The following is an 18,814-nucleotide window of genomic DNA, read 5'->3' on the forward strand; positions in this document are numbered from 1 at the left end:
AGAGGTGCTGAGGACAATGGGCCTGAGATGAAAGGGGAAAAGGATATTTAAGGAAAGAAGTTTGGCTGAGTTGTGGTGGCTGTGTGCAGGAGATGTCCTGAGACCAGATCTGTGCTGGGAGAAGATATGAAAGTTGTGAATTCCAAGCAGCCATTGAGTTTTCAAGCCAGGGAAGTCTTTGTTTTCAGAAACAGACTGCTTTCTGAACCTTTCTTTTGGATTTCCACAGCAGGGTAGAAGATAGTGAGAAGCCGTGCAGTATACCTTCACTAAAGCGATAGCAGTTTTTGCCTTGTGTAATCTTACTGGATTTTTATGGTTAAAATCTATAAGGGAGCTGTTGCCAAGTGGGTTTTTATTTGGGAATGTTTTGTAAGATTGTTTCAAATGTATATCTTTAACCTTATGTGCTTATGTTGTTTTTTCTTAATAAATCTTTTAACGTTTTAAAATATTAAAGGTGTTACTGAAGTTCTATGCTTCTGGGGTCAGTAGCTTTTTCTTCTAATTTTCAAAATACAAAATAAAGGTTATGATCAATGAGACAGGTTTCCCTCTGGGATCTGGCTTACTCAGCAAATAACATCAGCTGTGGTCGTAACAACAGATTTAAGATAATTGACATAATAACCGAGGGGGCGGGGGAGGGGAAGATGAAAAAAAAATTAATGCAGCAAGTAATAATTTGGAATGTGCTGCCTGAAAAGGAAGTACTGCATAAACAAATTTAATAAGAACTTTCTTCATATTCCTACCACCCTACTGCCTATGATACTCTTGGTTCCATCAATAGCCCTACATCTTCCCTATTGAAATACCTGCTCTATCTCTGTAGTCCTTCCCCCTTCCCATTCTTCCTCCACTCACATCACCCGTAATCATCTTCCCCTTCCCCCCCACGTCACCCTGTCGGCTGACTCATTTTCCGTAAGATGATTTTTGTTTACTCCCAAATTTGAACTTTTTATGTTTTTCAGGGAGGAAAGTTTGGGATTGAGTTGTTTTTGAAATGTGATATCACACCAGTCTTTTTAGGCCAAAACTTTTGAAATGTTTTCTGAAGTCATACATGTCATTTTCAGGATGCAAAAGTAGTAAAGGTGTTGGGAAAAAGGAGACAAGAAAGGTAGCCTCCAAGGGCCATGTTTACCCCACCAGAAAAGGCAGCCTATAACAACTCGTGGCACTTTATTCACTTTCAAAAGCAAATTGTATCTGAACTTAAAAAGGGAAAAATTACAGAGATATGGGGTAAATGTTGGGCACCGGGACTAATTGGATGAATAGCTCCTTTAAAGAGCTGGCACAATGGCCAAATGTTCCAAAACAACCAAATAAATGTTGTTAGAATGCTTCTCCTTCAGTCTCTATCATTTGGTTAGCTTAACTACCACTTACGCATCCTAACAAATACATACGGCATATGCACAGACTACCTTATTATCATCATACCAAACAGAAATATCAAAGCTTCTTTTATGTTTTTTCATAGAAAGAATTTTGGGACTGAGTTGTGTTTTTGAAATGTGATATCACACCAGTCTCTTTTTGAAACCCTAATTTTCAAAATGTTTACTGATGTCATATAAATCAGCTTTTGACATGTAACTGCTCACTTTTGATTTCAAGCTGATACAGTGAGGGTCAATTCTCATCCCATTCATTCTTAGAACAGTAGGAGATATGACCTTAAACCAACAACTCAAAGAAGGAAGAGGAGAGGAGCTGGTTTCAGATCTCATGGTGAATCCTTAACTGGGTGGAAGTCAGTGCCACAACCCCCTCCCTGCTCAAGGGCAGAATGAAAAACATGACAGAAGGGCAGCCAGCAAGGTTTGAAAACAAGATACCTAAATGAAGACCTTAGACCAAGACCTAAAATGTAGATCAGTTTTTGCAATTAGATGTAGTCCAAAAGAAAGATAATATTGGAATCAAGTTAGGCCAAGAAAGGGCTTTGAGTGTTTTATTATTTGTCTCCCTATTGTTCAAACAGAGAAGTAGGGTTGAGCTAAATATGTGACTGAGTGGTTACAGCACAGAAGGAGGCCATTGTGTGATGTGAGCAACATGGACACGTTCCCAAATGTAAGATCCCCATCATTTATGGGAGTGACCTGCATTGCAAAACCTAAGAGAATATTTCTTACACCCAGGCTTTTAGAAGAGACTTTTGACATTTTCAAGTGAAAACTTTAACGGTGAACTCAAAACTAATCAGTGGACATAATATTTCAGTGAGCGAGTAGTCAGCCTATGGAACAGGCTCCCAAGGGGCATGATGGAATTTATTCAAATACAAATTAAATTGATTTAAGGATGTCATTAGTCATGAGAGATGACCTTGGCTCAAAAGACCAAGATGTAAAATCAGTTTGGGTAGAGATAAGAAATAGTTAAGGTAAGAGGTCATTTGTGGAAGTAGTTTACAGGAGCAGGCTATTGTGGACCTGGTAATGAGCAATGTGACAGGATTAATCAATAACCTCGTAGTAAAAGAGTCTCTAGGCGACAGCGATCATAACATGATAGAATTTCATGTCCCATTTGAAGGGAAGTAGTGTAAGCCTAAGACTAGTGTTTTAAATCTGAATAAAGGTAATTATAAAACTAAAGCAAATTGGAAACTAGGTTAATAGGTAGGAAAGTAGAGATGCAGTGGCAGGTTTCTGAGGAGATATTTAATAACTCTCAGCAAGGGTTCATCCCAGTGAGAAAGAAAGGCTCTCTGAGAAGGATGCATCATCCATAGCTGAATAAGATGTTAAGAATAGTATCAAACTGAAGGAAACACTGTACAAATCTGCAAAGATTAATGGTAGGTCAGAAGATTGGTCAAATTTTAAGAACCAGCAAAGAATGACTTAGAAAAAAAGAGGGAGAAAGAAGAGTATGAGAGAAAGCTAGCTAGTAATATAAAATGTAGATAGTAAGAGTTAAGAAAAGAGTAACTAAAGCTAAAGTTGGTCCTTTAGAGAGAGAGTCTGGGGAATTGATGATGCAAAACAAGGAAATGTCAGAGGTGTTAAACAGATATTTTGTGCATGTCTTCACCATAGAAGACTTAGAAAACTTCCCAAAGATACTTGAAAATCAAGAGGCAAAATGAAGGGAGAAGCTTAAAACAGTCACCATCATTAGGGAAGAGGTGCTGGGAAAACTTCGAGACCTTAAGGCCAGGACCAGATGGCCTGCATCCTTGAGTGTTAAAAGAAGTAGCAGCAGAGATAGTAGATGCATTGGTTACAATCTTCCTTAGATTCTGGAAGGGTCCAGGTGGATTGGAAAATAGCTAATGTAACATCTTAATTCAAGAAAGGAGGGAGACAGAAAGCAGGAAACTACAGACTAGTTAGCCTAACATCTGCTTTGGGAAATTGCTAGAATCTATTATTAAGGACGTAGTAGCAGGATACTTAGAAAGTCATACTTTGATCAGGCAACATGGATTTGTGAAAGGGCAATTGTGTTTGACTAATATATCAGAGTTTTTTTGAGGAAGTAACAAGCAAGGTGGATAAAGGGAAACCTGTAGATTTGGTGTGCTTGGATTTCCAGAAGACATTTGACAAGATGCCACATTCATCGGGAGGTGATGGCATAGTGGAATTGTCACTGGATTAGTAATTCAGAGACCCAGGGTAATGCTCTAGGGACCTGGATTCGAACCCCAGATGGTGGAATTTGAATTCAATAAAAATCTGGAATTAAAAGTCTAATGATGACCATGAAACCATAGTCGATTGTTGTAAAAACCCATTTGGTTCACTAATGTCCTTTAGGGAAGGAAATCTGCTGGTTTCCAGACCCACAGCAATGTGGTTGACTCTTAAATGCCTCTGAACAAGGGCAATTCAGGATGGGCAATAAATGCTGGCCCAGTTAGCGACGCCATCCCATGAAGATTACATTGTGTAGGGGGTAACATATTAGAATGAATAAAGGATTTGTTAGCTAATAGGAAGCAGAGGGTAGGGATAAATGAGTCATTTTCAGGTTGGCAAGCTATAACAAGTAGAGTGTCACAGAGATCAGTGCTGGGGCCTCAACTATTTACAATCTACATCAATGATTTGGATGAAGCAACTGAATGTACGGTAGCTAAATTTGCTGATGACACCAAGATAGTTAGGAAAGTAAGCTGGCAAGAAGAGGTAAAGAGTTTGCAAAGGGATATAGACAGGTTAAGTTAGTGGGCAAAAATTTGGCAGGTGGAGTAAAATGTAGGAAAATGTGAACTTCGCCACTTTGTGGGCTGAATAGAAAAGCAGTGTAGTGTTTAAAAGGAGGAAAAGATTGCAGAACTCAGTGATACAGAGGGATCTGGGTGTCCTGGTACATCAATCACAAAAAGTTAGTATGCAGGTACAACAAGTGACTAGGAAGGCGAATTGAATGTTGGCATTTAATGCAAAGGGATTGGAATATAAAAGGGAAGTTTTACTGCAGCTGCACATGGCCTGGTGAGACCACATCTGAAAAACTCTATACAGTTTTGGTATCCTTATTTGAAAATAGAAAGAAGGGAGAATTTTCTCCCCAGCAAGTGGTGGGGGGGGTGTTGGGTGAGAGGAGGCACGGGCGGGCACACAGCTGATCGCCACCCGCAATCAGCTGCGTGCTGCCATTTTACGTGGGCGGGCCTATTAAGGCCCGCCCAGCATGACGCGCACCAGGAAGCGCTGAGCACTCCCTGTGCGGGCAGGGGAAATAGGCTGAGTCGGGGCATGCACACAAAAGAGTGCAGAAATCTCCCTGAGCCACAGAGTTGCCTCAGAGAGATGAGTTTGAGTTTCCAAAATTTTAATTTAAAAAAATTTAGGGCGTGTCCCCTCATGTGAAAGTGTCACATGAGCTGGGACATGCCTATGAATTTTAATGAAAATCTTTATTTCACTTATAAATCATTCATGAAACCTCATCTGCCCGTGGATAAGGTTTCATGAAAAATGCGAAGGCCGCCTGGGCTCTTCGCCTGCCCGCCAACCTTAAGGTTGGACGGGCAGCTATGTTAAGTGGGTTAATTAGTTTTTATAAAAGCAAAACAGGACTGTCCCGGCAGACCAATCGTGTCAGCCTGTTCCTGCCCCATGGAACTCATTTCTTCCTATCTTGACTCCATTCTCTCTTCCCATCTACATCCGTAATTCCTCTAATGCCCTACATCATATCAACAATTTCCAGTTCCCTGGCCCCAACCGCCTCCTCTTCACCATTGACATCCAATCCCTCTACACCTCCATCCCCCACCGGGATGGCCTGAGGACTCTCTGCTTCTTCCTTGAACAGATGCCCGAACAATCCCCATCCACCACCACTCTCCACCGTTTTGCTGAACTTGTTCTCTCATTGAACAATTTCTCCTTAAACTCGTCTCACTTCCTCCAAATAAAAGGTGCAGCCATGGGTACCCGCATGGGCCCCAGTTATGCCTGTCTCTTTATAGGGTATGTGGAACATTCCTTGTTCCAGTCCTACTCAGGCCCCCTCCCACAACTCTTTTTCCGGTACATCGCTGACTGCTTCGGTGCGGCTTCATGCTCTCGTCTGGACCTGGAAAAATTTATTAACTTTGCTTCCAATTTCTACCCCTCCATCATTTTCACATGGCCCATCACTGATACTTCCCTTCCCTCCCCTAACCTCTCTGTCTCAATTTCTGGTGATAGACTATCCACCAATATTCACTACAAGCCCACCGACTCCCACAGCTACCTCGACTACAACTCCTCACCCTGCTTCCTGTAAAGACTCCATCCCATTCTCTCAGTTCCTTCTCCTCCATCACATCTGTTCCGATGATGCCATTTTCCAAAACAGTTCTTTTGACATGTCTTCCTTAACCGAGGTATTCCACCCACGGTGGTTGACAGGGCCCTCAACCGTGTCCGGCCCATCTCCTGCGCATCCGCCCTCACATCTTCCTTTCCCTCCCAGAACCATGATAGGGTTCCCCTTGTCCTCACTTATCACCCCACCAGCCTCCGCATTCAAAGGATCATCCTCCGCCATTTCCACCAACTCCAGCATGATGCCACCACCAAACACATCTTCCCTTCAACCCCCGTTGGCATTCCGTAGGGACCGTTCCCTCCGGACCACCCTGGTCCACTCCTCCATCACCCCCTACACCTCAACCTCCTCCCACGGCACCTTCCCATGCAACACAGAAGGTGCAACACCTGCCCCTTTACTTCTCCTCTCCTCACTGTCCAAGGGCCCAAACACTCCTTTCAAGTGAAGCAGCATTTCACTTGCACTTCCCTCAATTTAGTCTACTGCAATCGTTGCTCCCAATGCGGTTTCCTCTACATTGGAGAGACTGGTTGACCGCTTTGCGGAACACCTTCGGTCTGTCCGCAAACATCACCCAAACCTTTCTGTCGCTTGCCATTTCAACACACCACCCTGCGCTCATGCCCACATGTCCGTCCTTGGCCTGCTTCATTGTTCCAGTGAAGCTCAATGCAAACTGAAGGAACAGCACCTTATCTTCCGACTAGGCACTTTACAGCCTTCTGGACTCAACATTGAGTTCAACAACTTCAGATCATGAACTCTCTCCTCCATCCTCACCCCCTTTTTTGATCCCCTTTTTTCTAATAATTATATATTTTTTTTTCTTTTCCCATCTATTTCTATTATTATTTTAAAAATTTATTTCCATTCATTGTTTTAGCTCCACCTTTTAGCCTATTTCGATCCCTTCCCCTCACCCCAGCCCCTCTAGGGCCATCTGTCACTTGCTCCTCCTGCAATTAAGGGTAGAAACCCTTAATGTCACCATTAGCACATCCTTTATCACTAACATCAACACCCCTTTGTCCTTTTGTCTATGACATCTTTGGCAATCTCTCCTTTGCCTCCACCTATCACTGGCCCTCTATCCAACTCCACCTGTCCCACCCCCCTTAAACAGCTTATATTCCACCACATTTCTAGTCCTCTTTAGTTATGATGTAGAGTCATACGGACTTGAAACGTTAACCCTGTCTTCCTCTCCACAGATGCTGTGAGACCTGCTGAGTTTTTCCAGCAATTTTTGTTTTTGTTAATTAGTTTTTTAATGGCCTTAATAGGCCTTTGGCAGTTTGGCGAGCACGCAGCCGACTCCGCTGCGCGCCCGATGAACGGAAAATTGCAATGACGCGCAGTGACGTCAGGACACATGCCCGACATCACCGCGTGTCATTTTACTCGTCGGCGAGCGGGTCCCACCCCTGTTTGCCGAGCCAAAGATTCTGCCCATAATTGCATTAGAAGCAGTGCAATTGCATTAGAAGCAGTGCAGAGAAGGACCACTCAACTCATTCCTGGGATGAGGTGCTTATCTTATGAAGAAAGATTGAACAGGTTGGGCCTATACCCACTGGAGTTCAGAAAAATGAGCAGTGATCTTATTGAAACACGTAAGATCCTGACAGGACTTGACATATTAGATACCAGGAGGATGTTTCCACTTGTGGAGAGAGACTAGAGCTAGGGGGACACAGTTTATGAATAGGAGGTTTAAGACGGAAATGAGGGGCTTGTTAGTATGTGGAATTCTCTTCCCTAGAAAGTAGTGGAGGCTGGGTCATTGAATTTATTCAAGCCAGAGTTAGACAGTTGATAGCCAAGGGAGTCAAGGATTATGGGGGGCAGATGGCAAAGTGGAATTGAGGCCACAACCAGACCAGCCATGATCTCATTGAATGCCAGAGCAGGCTCAAAGGGCTGCAAGGCCTACTCCTGTTCCTAAGCCCTGTGTTCCTATGTTCCTTGCTCAGGTGAAACAGATGACCTTGAACAGGTGCTTTCCAAACCTCCTCTTTGGGGTTTTCCTTGCCATTTCTTGCTTTCCACAACACCATTATTGTTTAATCATGTGACTACCAAGATGGGACAAGACAAACTGGGTGGATTTTGGTCTTTTTTTTATTTAGCAACTCCTATGAATTTTCTGACTTTTTAGCACAATGAGCAAATTTAACCATATGATTGTAAAAAGCATTTTTTTAAATTATTTTCTTTGGACAATAGAAATTTCAATTACAAAGGAAAAACCACGTGAAGAAATTCAAAACTATTGCACCATTTGAGCAGGTTGTGAGTGGGGCAATCATAAGGGGCCAATTAGTTGCTCAAACTGGTATTACATTGTGATGAATCAATTGATGGAAGAATTTGGAATGAAAAAAGTTGACATTAAAATTTGACCAAAAACAAATGACAGCAGGAAATACGACCGGAAGTGTATGAAATGTAAGTTTTTTTTTATTAAGATATATGGATGTTAAGAAAAAACATGAGTAAATTTGCTGTGATATCACTTGCAATAAGTAGCCTAATATGCTGCTTTTAAGGAGCTAGTATTAGTACCATGCATCATTATTATTTTTCCATTACGATGAAGTTATACACCTTATTTTTCGCTGTTATTAAGCTGTATGCCTTTGCTGCTGAGTAAATGATATCAATCATTGTTTACTTGATTTTTGGAGATAGTGGTTTGCAAGTCGAAGGTTGTTTCAAATGTTGGCCGGCATTTCAGAAACCAGGCTGAAATATATTATGACTATTAATATTAATCACAGGTTACACATAATTTTCTTTGCTTAATGATTTTTTAAAGTGTGACAAATTTATTTTTATCTATATACTATATCAGAGCTTTTCTTATAAACACCATTTAGATCTGGTTCTTTGGCGGATTTTGCGAATCAAACCTGTGATGTTGGACAATATGAAGCACGTTATCTGATGTTGGTGCAGCAGATTTAAATGCATTTTTTAAGGCATCTGATGGTGTTGGCTAATTCGTCAAGTGTATGGGCAACTTATTTGTTTTAAAAAAAGTAGTTTGTTCTCATTGTTTAATTTTTAAAGTTATCAGTCAACTTTTCAAAAGTTATCAGTTTTTGCAAGTGGAAGTGTACAAATGCTATATGTTAATCCAGGTTCATTGTTGCCCATCCATAAGTTACTTAAGCTATTGTGATATCTTAAGAGGTTAAGAAAACATGTAGTGATTTTGTCAATTTTTTGTTATAGCAATTGATGTATGTTGTAAAAATATAATCCCATTTGAGAGTGGCTGATAAACTCACTGACAAGAAAATTGTGTCAAGAAATTAACAACAGTAACAGTATGTAGGAAGATATGAGTGGCTGCCATTAATGAGGACATCAAGCAGGAAGAAACAAGTGGAGATGGTTAGTTTGAGGCAACCAATACCACTATTGAAGAGAAGGAGTTTGAAAGCATAAGAGTGTGGTAGCTAGGTAGAGGAAAATGGGAAAGAAGTTCAAGTGCTGGAACATTGGGGCTGAATAAGCAGAAATGGTGGAGCTGAGAGATCAAGGGACAAAGAATGGTAAAGGTAGTCAGCAGTTGTGGAGCTGGAAGAAACCAGCCTTGGTGAGGGAAAATGAGAGCTTAGGCCAATAGGTCCAGCTAGGCTCTGTGTTCTTGCTTAGCCTAAGGTAGCACACCAGGGTCTGAGGGATGGAGACAGCCAAATAGCTGCTAGCAAGTCCCAGAATAGTTAGAGAAAGCTTTGGCTTATCCAGGTCTTAATGCCGAACTGACCATTGGAATGGGCACTTTCAATCTTTCGATTGATGAAGCAGGCAAAGAGATCAAACTGGGCATCATCAACATACATATGGAACTTGATCCTGCAGGATAGCTTTGACACATGCTATTTCTGCATCCGTACGCTGAAAGATTGGTCTTATCAGCAATGTTGGAAAATAGAGCCTGAGCCATTTGCTCACCTTGCAAGCAAAAATACCACACACCAAAGATATCTTGCAAGACAATGGCTATCCTGATGCACAGCAGCGTATCACAGTAGTGAGAGATGGTTTGCTTAACCTGTTGTTCAAATGTTTGAACTGCTTTGCCATTTTAGGTTAATTTGAGGCAGACTGGGCACTTTTCAGTGGTGGTCTTAGGCCCACTGGCAAGTTTGTATGATACACAGCAAATGCCAATGATATTTTCCATTAAAAGGATGCTGCCGTTAGTCCAAAAAGACGTTCTGCCTATCCCACAATTGAGCAAGATCATATATGAATTTCATTACTGGTGTAATGCTAGATATGTAGATTCCTGCGACTGGCTGATCAAATCAAACAACATGTTCCTTCAGTTAGTTACAGGGCAGAGTACAGACCATACCCAACAAACCTGCGCTTGCAAAACCCAAAACAAAACTTCTACTGTTAGATGTGATGCCGCAATTGGGCAGCTACACTAATAACCAATTTAAGATAATCAGTCGAGCTCATAACGTGGCTCATTTACACTTGCTAGAAGTGACATACATTCATATGCAGGAGCCTATCCTGTGCAAAAAAAAATAATACATTCAAGTCACACATTTTTTAATTAAAATAAAAGCAAAATACTGTGGATGCTGGAAATCTGAAACAAAAACAAAAATTGCTGGAAAAACTCAGCAGGCCTGACAGCATCTGTGGAGAGAAAGACAGAGTTAACGTTTCGAGTCTGTATGACTCTTCAGAACTAAAGAGAAGTAGAAATGTGGTGAAATATATACTGTGAAGATGGATAGAAGGCCAGTGATAGGTGGAGGCAAAGGAGAGATTGCAAAAGATGTTATAAACAAAAGGTCGAAGGGGTGTTGATCGTGGTAATACAGACTAAAGGAGGTGCTAATGGTGACATCAAGAGTAGAAAGCAGGGTGAGCAAGTAACAGATGGCCCTAGCGGAGTGGGGGGAGGGGACAGTGTGGGAAAGGTAGGCTAAAAGGTGGGGATAAAACAATGAATGGAAATAAATTTTTTAAATAATTAATAGAAATAGGTGGGAAAAAATATATAAAAATTAAAAAACAAGTATTGAAAAAAGGAGATCAAAAACGGGTGAGGATGGTGGAGAGAGTCCATGTTCTGAAGTTGTTGAACTCAATGTTAAGTCCGGAAAACCGTAAAGTGCTTAATCGAAAGATGAGGTGCTATTCCTCCAGTTTGCGTTGAGCTTCACTGGAACATTGCAGCAGGACAAGGACGGACATGTGGGCATGAGAGCAGGGCGGTGTGTTGAAATGGCAAGCGACAGGAAGGTCTGGGTCATGCTTGCGGACAGAGCAAAGGTGTTCCACAAAGCGGTCACCCAGTCTCTCCAATGTAGAGAAAACAGCATTGGGAGCAGTGAATGCAGTAGACCAAATTGAGGGAAGTGCAAGTGAAGTGCTGCTTCACTTGAAAGGAGTGTTTGGGCCCTTGGACGACAAGGAGGGGAGAAGTAAAGGGGCAGGTGTTGCACCTTCTGTGGTTGCATGGGAAGGTGCCGTGGGAGGGGGTTGAGATGTAAGGGGTGATGGAGGAGTGGACCAGGGTGTCCCAGAAGGAACGGCCTCTACAGAATGCTGACGGGGTTGAAGAGAAGATGTGTTTGGTGGTGGCATCATGCTGGAGTTGACGGAAATGACGGAGGATGATCCTTTGAATGCGGAGGCTGGTGGGGTGACAAGGGGGACCCTATCATGGTTCTGGGAGGGAGAAGAAGGTGATTTTTGAATTACCCGGGTGCCTGGGGAGACTATAGTTTCCTGTTGCTTTCTCCATAGCCATGCTTCGGACAAACTGAGTTGACTTGCCAACCAATCAGCACCCTTGTCTCCTGTAGTATAAATAGTTGCAATCGTTTGAAATTTGGTGTTCCTGCATTTGTCCTGATGAGTGCAAGACAAGAAGCTTTGGCAGCATGTTTCTTTTTTCAGCAATATTCACGTTCTGTACTACCAAGTGACTGTTTATCATATAATTATTCCATCTTCATCTATTGGTTGGGAACCATTAGATAATGCAGTGACCTATGTCCAGGAACACTATTTTGCTGATTGACATTTTTAGTTATTAGATGAGTATCAGCTATGGGATTAAAAACCATTACTGCTATACAGTTTAGTATTAGCATATGTAGCACATGTACATGAACTAAGAAATATATCAGCTGCCCATATTTCCTAACTAAATACACACTGAGTTAAAATGTATCTGTTTGGTTTAGAAACCACAGAATCAAGGTAAACATTTGATCCTAAATCATACTTCAAGGAGGTACCTGCTCGAGTAACACTCTCTAATTCCACTCCCCTAACACTGTTTCAGTTTCTTTTCCCCTGAGCCTGAAAGCTGTAGAACCTTTTACTTCCTGCAGGCTTGTAGAACCAATAATGATCAACAGCACATAATTGCAACTCTGATTTACTTCACTTTTTTTTATTGTTTTCAACTTTGGTGATACTTGAACTGTGAACTTGAGTATGCCAACAGCTTCTGAAGCACCCAATTTACATTTCGTTAATTTTGGAATTTAATTCTGTATTGTAACTGATTCCTCCCTTACAATTTTTTAAATCTGACTCGTTGTCCTTTACTGAAGAATAGTAGGTTATGGTTTCATGGAAAACAAAAACAAAAATACCTGGAAAAACTCAGCAGGTCTGGCAGCATCTGCGGAGAGGAGCACAGTTAACATTTCGAGTCCGAATGACCCTTCAACAGAACTAAGTAAAAATAGAAGAGAGGTGAAATATAAGCTAGTTTAAGGGGGGTGGGACAAGTAGAGCTGCATAGAGGGCCAGTGATAGGTGGAGATAACCAAAAGATGTCACAGACAAAAGGACAAAGAGGTGTTGAAGGTGGTGATATTTTCTGAGGAATGTGCTAATTAAGGGTAGAAAGCAGGACAAGCAAGGTACAGATAGCCCTAGTGGGGGTGGGGTGGGGTGATGGAATCAAAAAAGGCTAAAAGGTAGAGATAAAACAATGGATGGAAATACACTTAAAAATAATGGAAGTAGGTGGGAAAAGAAAAATCTATATAAATTATTGGAAAAAAAAGGGGGGGGGAATCGGAAAGGGGGTGGGGATGGAGGAGAGAGTTCATGATCTAAAATTGTTGAACTCAATATTCAGTCCGGAAGGCTGTAAAGTGCCTAGTCGGAAGATGACGTGCTGTTCCTCCAGTTTGCATTGAGCTTCACTGGAACAAGCTCAACGCAAACTGGAGGAACAGCACCTCATCTTCCGACTAGGCACTTTACAGCCTTCCGGACTGAATACTGAGTTCAACAATTTTAGATCATGAACTCTCTCCTCCATCCCCGCCCCCTTTCCGATTCTCCCCCCCCCACCTTTTTTTTCCAATAATTTATATAGATTTTTCTTTTCCCACCTACTTCCATTATTTTTAAATGTATTTCCATCCATTGTTTTATCTCTACCTTTTAGCCTTTTTTGATTCCTTCACCCCACCCCACCCCCACTAGGGCTATCTGTACCTTGCTTGTCCTGCTTTCTACCCTTAATTAGCACATTCCTCAGATAATATCACCACCTTCAACACCTCTTTGACCTTTTGTCTGTGACATCTTTTGGTTATCTCCACCTATCACTGGCCCTCTATCCAGCTCTACTTGTCCCCCCCCCCCCCCCCCCCAACTTAAACTAGCTTATATATCACCTATTTTTACTTAGTTCTGTTGAAGGGTCATTTGGACTCGAAATGTTAACTGTGCTGCTCTCCGCATATGCTGCCAGACCTGCTGAGTTTTTCCAGGTGTTTTTGTTTTGGATTTCCAGCATCCGCAGTTTTTTGCTTTTATGTTATGGTTTTATGGACATTTTCTGTCCTGCAGGATCTCAACAAAGAAGTAATTCTTCACTCCTTTGTTTGGACAGTGAGTGTTTGCAAGCTTTTCAATCAAGCACTAAAGCTGAGTTGGCCAGCCGCCAATTCCACCCCATTTCCTGGCAACTGTCTGATCCTGAACCGTACTGTTCGCAATCTCGGAGTCCTGTTTGGCCTTAAGCTGTGCTTTTGACCCTATTTTCTCTCCATCACCCAAGATTGCTTACTTCCACTTCCATAACATCACCCATTTCAGTTTCTACTTCAGGTTATCTGCTGCTGAAACCTTCAGAATTTTGATACCTCTGGGCTTGCTACATGTAACTAATAAGAACAATTTGTTCTTATATTAACAGGTAGACAGTGAAAAAGATAACTATACTGGTGTCATTGATGCTGAAGAAAGCGAACGACCTGAAGAAGCAAACCTTCAGGTAGTAATCTTACTTTGTTTTTAAAATCATTAAAACCAGTGTTCCTATTGCTGCAGTCTACTAGAGCTGTAGAGCACACATGCATTTACCAAGGAATTCTATTTAACAATCTATAACAATCCATAATTTTGTTGGACTTTGATTATTAACAGTTTATGCAGTGATATTATAAATAAATCTGTATGTAATACAAAGAAAGAAAGACATGCATTTCTATAGTGCTTTTCACAACTTCAGGATGCTCCTAAGTGCTTCACCGCCGTTGAAGTGCCTTTGATGTGTAGTCTTTGCCGTATTGTAGGAAACACAGCAGCCAATTTGCAAACAGCAAAGTCTGACACAGCAATTTGACAATGTCCATATATTTGTTTTCGTGATGTTGGTTGAGGGATACATATTGACCAGGGCATTAAGGAAAACCTCCCAGCTCTTTTTGAGGATAGTGCCACGAGGTTTATTATGTCCAAGTGAGCACCTGGCCTCAGTTTCACATCTCAGCTGGCACTTCTAACAGTGCAGCGCTCATTCATACTGTATTGAAGTGTCAACCTAGTTGTTGTGCTCAAGAATAAGGAGTTGGAAACAGAAGCATTAACATTGAACCACAACTGATTCACCATGTACCGTAATAAATTACTGTAGGTGCAATTTTTTGATTGGCTATAACACCAGTATTCGCCTCTTTGAAAGATTTCCTGGCCGGTGAGCAAGGGTGGGGCCCATTTGCTGACGCGGGACGACGTCGGGCGGAACTCCCAACGTCACCCTGCCTCATTTCAATTTTCAGGTCAGCGGGGGCTCAGCAGAATCAGCTATGCGCCCGCTGACCTGACACTGGCCAATTGAGGCCATTGACAAAGTAGTTAAAGTGATTAATGGACCTGCCCGTCCAACCTTAAGGTTGGCGGGCAGGCCAGGAGCTCTGGCGGGCTTAAGAAAAAGCATGAAACTTCATCCATGGGCATGATGAGGTTTCATGTAGGTTTTAAAATTTTTAATAAAAGTGTCAATGAAAGTGATGGACATGTCACAACTCGTGTGACAGTGTCATGTGAGGGGAATTTATCTGTTCTGTTTTAAAAAAATTTTCACACAGGAGCTGATCTCCCTGAGGCAACACTCAGCCTCAGAGAGATGAGTGCACTCTTTTGCACACACGTGCGAAAGAGCGCACTCCCAGCTCAGGGAATCCCTCTCCCCCCCCCCCCCCCCCCCCCCCGCCGCTCACACAGGGAGCGCATAGCGCTTCCTTGCGGACGCCACGCTGCGCAGACCTTAATTGGCCCGCCCACGTAAATTGGGGGCACCGATCGGATGGGCGCCTCCATGAGCCTGCTCCTAAACTTCCCCCCCCCACCTTACGGGGGGAAAGTTCTGCCCATAGGCTAATACTGATGTTAAGGTAATGTTCAAAAAATCATCAATTTGTGCAAATCGTTCTGTGACCTTGAGTAGTGTTTTACATTTACACAAAAGTTTACATTTCAGTTGTTATATCTGTCTGTCTGGTTGCATGAATCTCAACATGATTGGTCGAGCCACTGCCATGGAGCATGCACCAGGAAGCTATTGTCCCCCATGCTTTAGTTTAATTCAAAAATTCAAGTCCCTGCATGTGACTATATGTAGCTTCCAGCAAACGTAAGTGAGCTACATTGCGAGCCAACTGATAATCTTAAATGGTTGTTCATGTAATTCTTAGCACACTGCAGATTGTTCAGCAACTGCAGCTTGTTGAATAGTGTTATTTTTCACTAACAGGCTGTTGCCAGAAAGATGTTCTGCCCACCACACAAATGAGTACTGTATATAAATTTCAGTGCCGGTGCGACGCCAGGTACGTGGGCCGTACATCCCCAAAAAATTGGCAGATTGCTTCAAACAGCATGTTCCTTTGGTTGTTCATAATAGGCAGAGTACTGACTGTAGTGAACTAGCCTGTAGTTGCAAAATTGAGAGCATATTATCTAACATTAAATGTGACTCCATGATTGGGCAGCACTTGCTGAACAAGCCCAATATCTCATACTCCTGGTGCATTCTCCGTGGTAACGCCTCAACCAATCAGAGCCGACTTGCCAATCAATCAGCATCCTTTTTTCAAGCCATATTAATTGTTGCTCCCTTTCAAATTTGGCATTCTTTCATCTGTCCTGATGAGCACATGACAAACAGCCTCTATTTTTCAGCAATCCTCAAGATCTGTTTTACCAAGCAATTAATTCAAAGCAATTTCCTTGAGATGTCTAGCATGTTAACCTCTTGCATAAAAAAACTAATGCCAAGTAATTTGCAGGTGACACAAAGATTGGCCAAGTAGTGGATAGTGTAGAGGATAGCCATAATCTCCAAAACGATATAGATGGGTTGGTGGAGTGGGCGGTAAAGTGGCAGATGGATTTTAACATAGAAAAGCGTGAGGTCATACATTTAGGGAGGTCAAACGGTTACAGGGATTACACAATAAATGGGAACATACAAAGCGGGGTAGATGAAGTGAGAGATCTTGGCGTACAAGTACACAGGTCCCTGAAGGCAGCAGTTCAAGTAGACAAGGTTGTAAAGAAGGCATATGGACTGCTCTCCTTCATTGGCAGAGGTATAGAATATAAAAGTAAGGATATAATGTTGGAATTGTATAAAACACTGGTGAGGCCACAACTGGAGTATTGTGTGCAGTTCTGGTCACCACATTACAGAAAGGACATAATAGCTCTGGAGAGAGTGCAGAGGAGGTTTACAAGAATGTTGCCAGGGTTAGAAAAGTGTAGCTACGAGGAGAGATTGGATAGGTTGGGGTTATTTTCCTTAGAACAAAGAAGGCTGAGAGGTGACTTGATTGAGGTGTACAAAATTGAGGGGAATAGATAGAGTGGACAGGATAAAATTGTTTCCTTTGGTGGGCAATATTAGAACCAGGGGACATAGATTGAAGATAGGTGGCAGAAGGTGTAGGGGGGACATGAGGAAGAACTTTTTTACGCAGAGGGTAGTGGGCGTCTGGAATTCGCTGCCCAAGTTGGTGGTAGAGGCAGAAACTCTAAACTCTTTTAAAAAGTACCTGGATCTGCATCTTAAGTGCTGTAAACTGCAGGGTTATGGGCCGGGTGCAGGAAGGTGGGATTAAAAAGGGCACCAGGGTGTCCTCGGGCTGGCATGGACAAGATGGGCCAAATGGCCTCCTTCTGTGCTGTAACTTTTCTATGGTTCTAATTACCATTCCTTATTTTCATTGATGATACCAGTTTTTAAGGGGCCCACGTTGCTCCTGACCACACTTTTTTCCCAAATGTAATTATAATTTTTGTGTTGGTTCTGAAATCATTTGCTTTTTATGTGTCTCACTACCTGTTTTATCATCCTTTGCTGTTTTTTTTTATTATTTGTTTCCCATTTGCCAGAAGCTGTGCTACTTTTTGTATGCTTTTACTTTTAGTTTTATGTTGTTTCTTTCCTCTTTAGTTGTCCATGGCTGTTAGTTTTTTTGGCATCCAAGAGCTTATCTTCCCCACTATAACTGCAAATTTGGTTTGCAGTTCATATAAAAATTAAAGTTAATTAAAGCCCAAATTTTGGAAGACTCTGTTCTTCCCCCATGCCTTCAGACACATTGCCCCAAACTCCACATTTCCCTAATTGATGTCCACCTCTTCCTGTTATTTCTGCTATGAGGAACTTCATGTAACTTCAAGTTTTGTTAAGATGTCTTGAAATCAGTCAATAGCATATTTTTACATATAGAAATCCTATATTTCAGAATTATTTAAATGTTTTAATTGTTTTACATTGTTTGCTTACTTAATCCCTGTGCAGTGCACCCTATTTCAACCAATTTTCTTCAAGATGAGACAGTATTGCTTTGTAACTGGATGGCATTGGCAATCTAAGAGCTAAGACCGCTTTCCATGTACGCTTGTCTGTCATCTCCTTTCCGTCCTCATTAAATAGTTCAAAATAAATACTTCATCTCTGCTTAACACACTGCCCAATGCATTACATAACAAATCTCCAATAAAGTCAAAGTACCACTATACTTTTCTCACCATTTTCAGCTCACTCATCTGGTGAATGAAGTCATTGTGGGACTTATAACTGAGAATTTACATTACTCACTGAGTTAAAAGTTAATTTTGGTTTTCTAATTAATTCTGTATATTGACATTGTATAGATTTACAATGTGATTTCTTCTTTAATTGTTGGTCGCCTATACATAACACAAGTTCTGCGTCTGCAGACTAAAGGGAGAGAAATGTTCTAGGGCATATGAATGTATGAGGCCTGCCTGTAGGGCAGAAAGCAGTTTGTCCCAAGTCTCAAATTCAGATAAGAAATCTCTTCAGCCCCATTGATCTTTTCTTTCTAGAGTACCAAATTTATCTTTCTTCCTTACATTATGATAGCCAACATTTTCTTTTTAAACAAGTCAATATTTTGGCGATATCCACCCTTCCTAATAACTTTTACCAGCTGTTGATCGGTCTTTGTGAAAAAATGCTTCCTTCTGTCTTTCCTAAATTTTTCTTCACAGTTCTAAGTTTTTGCCCTCTTGCCACTCCTCACCCCACACCCTGATTTTTTATTTTATCTTATTTATTTTGTTTTTTTATAAGCCAACTTGAAATAAAATTGGGCTCACTTTTGGGAATACCATTTGTTTGTAAAGTGGCTCAGCCAGAAAGAAAGCTGTTCATAAATACTGTCAGATGATGACTTGCATTTTTCAACATCAA

The 18,814-nt window shown here is 41.6% G+C and overlaps 1 protein-coding gene across 1 annotated transcript in view; it reads left to right on the forward strand.

The window, feature by feature from the left end:
- fbxo9 (F-box protein 9) overlaps positions 1–18,814 on the forward strand; it is a 109,561-nt gene that overhangs the window by 11,344 nt on the left and 79,403 nt on the right. Inside the window, 1 exon segment of the mRNA XM_078541917.1 lies at positions 14,006–14,083. Coding sequence (XP_078398043.1) covers positions 14,006–14,083 — 78 coding nt within the window.

The sequence above is a fragment of the Cetorhinus maximus genome, chromosome 5 (assembly GCF_964194155.1).
Source record: "Cetorhinus maximus chromosome 5, sCetMax3.hap1.1, whole genome shotgun sequence".
In the NCBI taxonomy this organism is placed as follows: domain Eukaryota; kingdom Metazoa; phylum Chordata; class Chondrichthyes; order Lamniformes; family Cetorhinidae; genus Cetorhinus; species Cetorhinus maximus.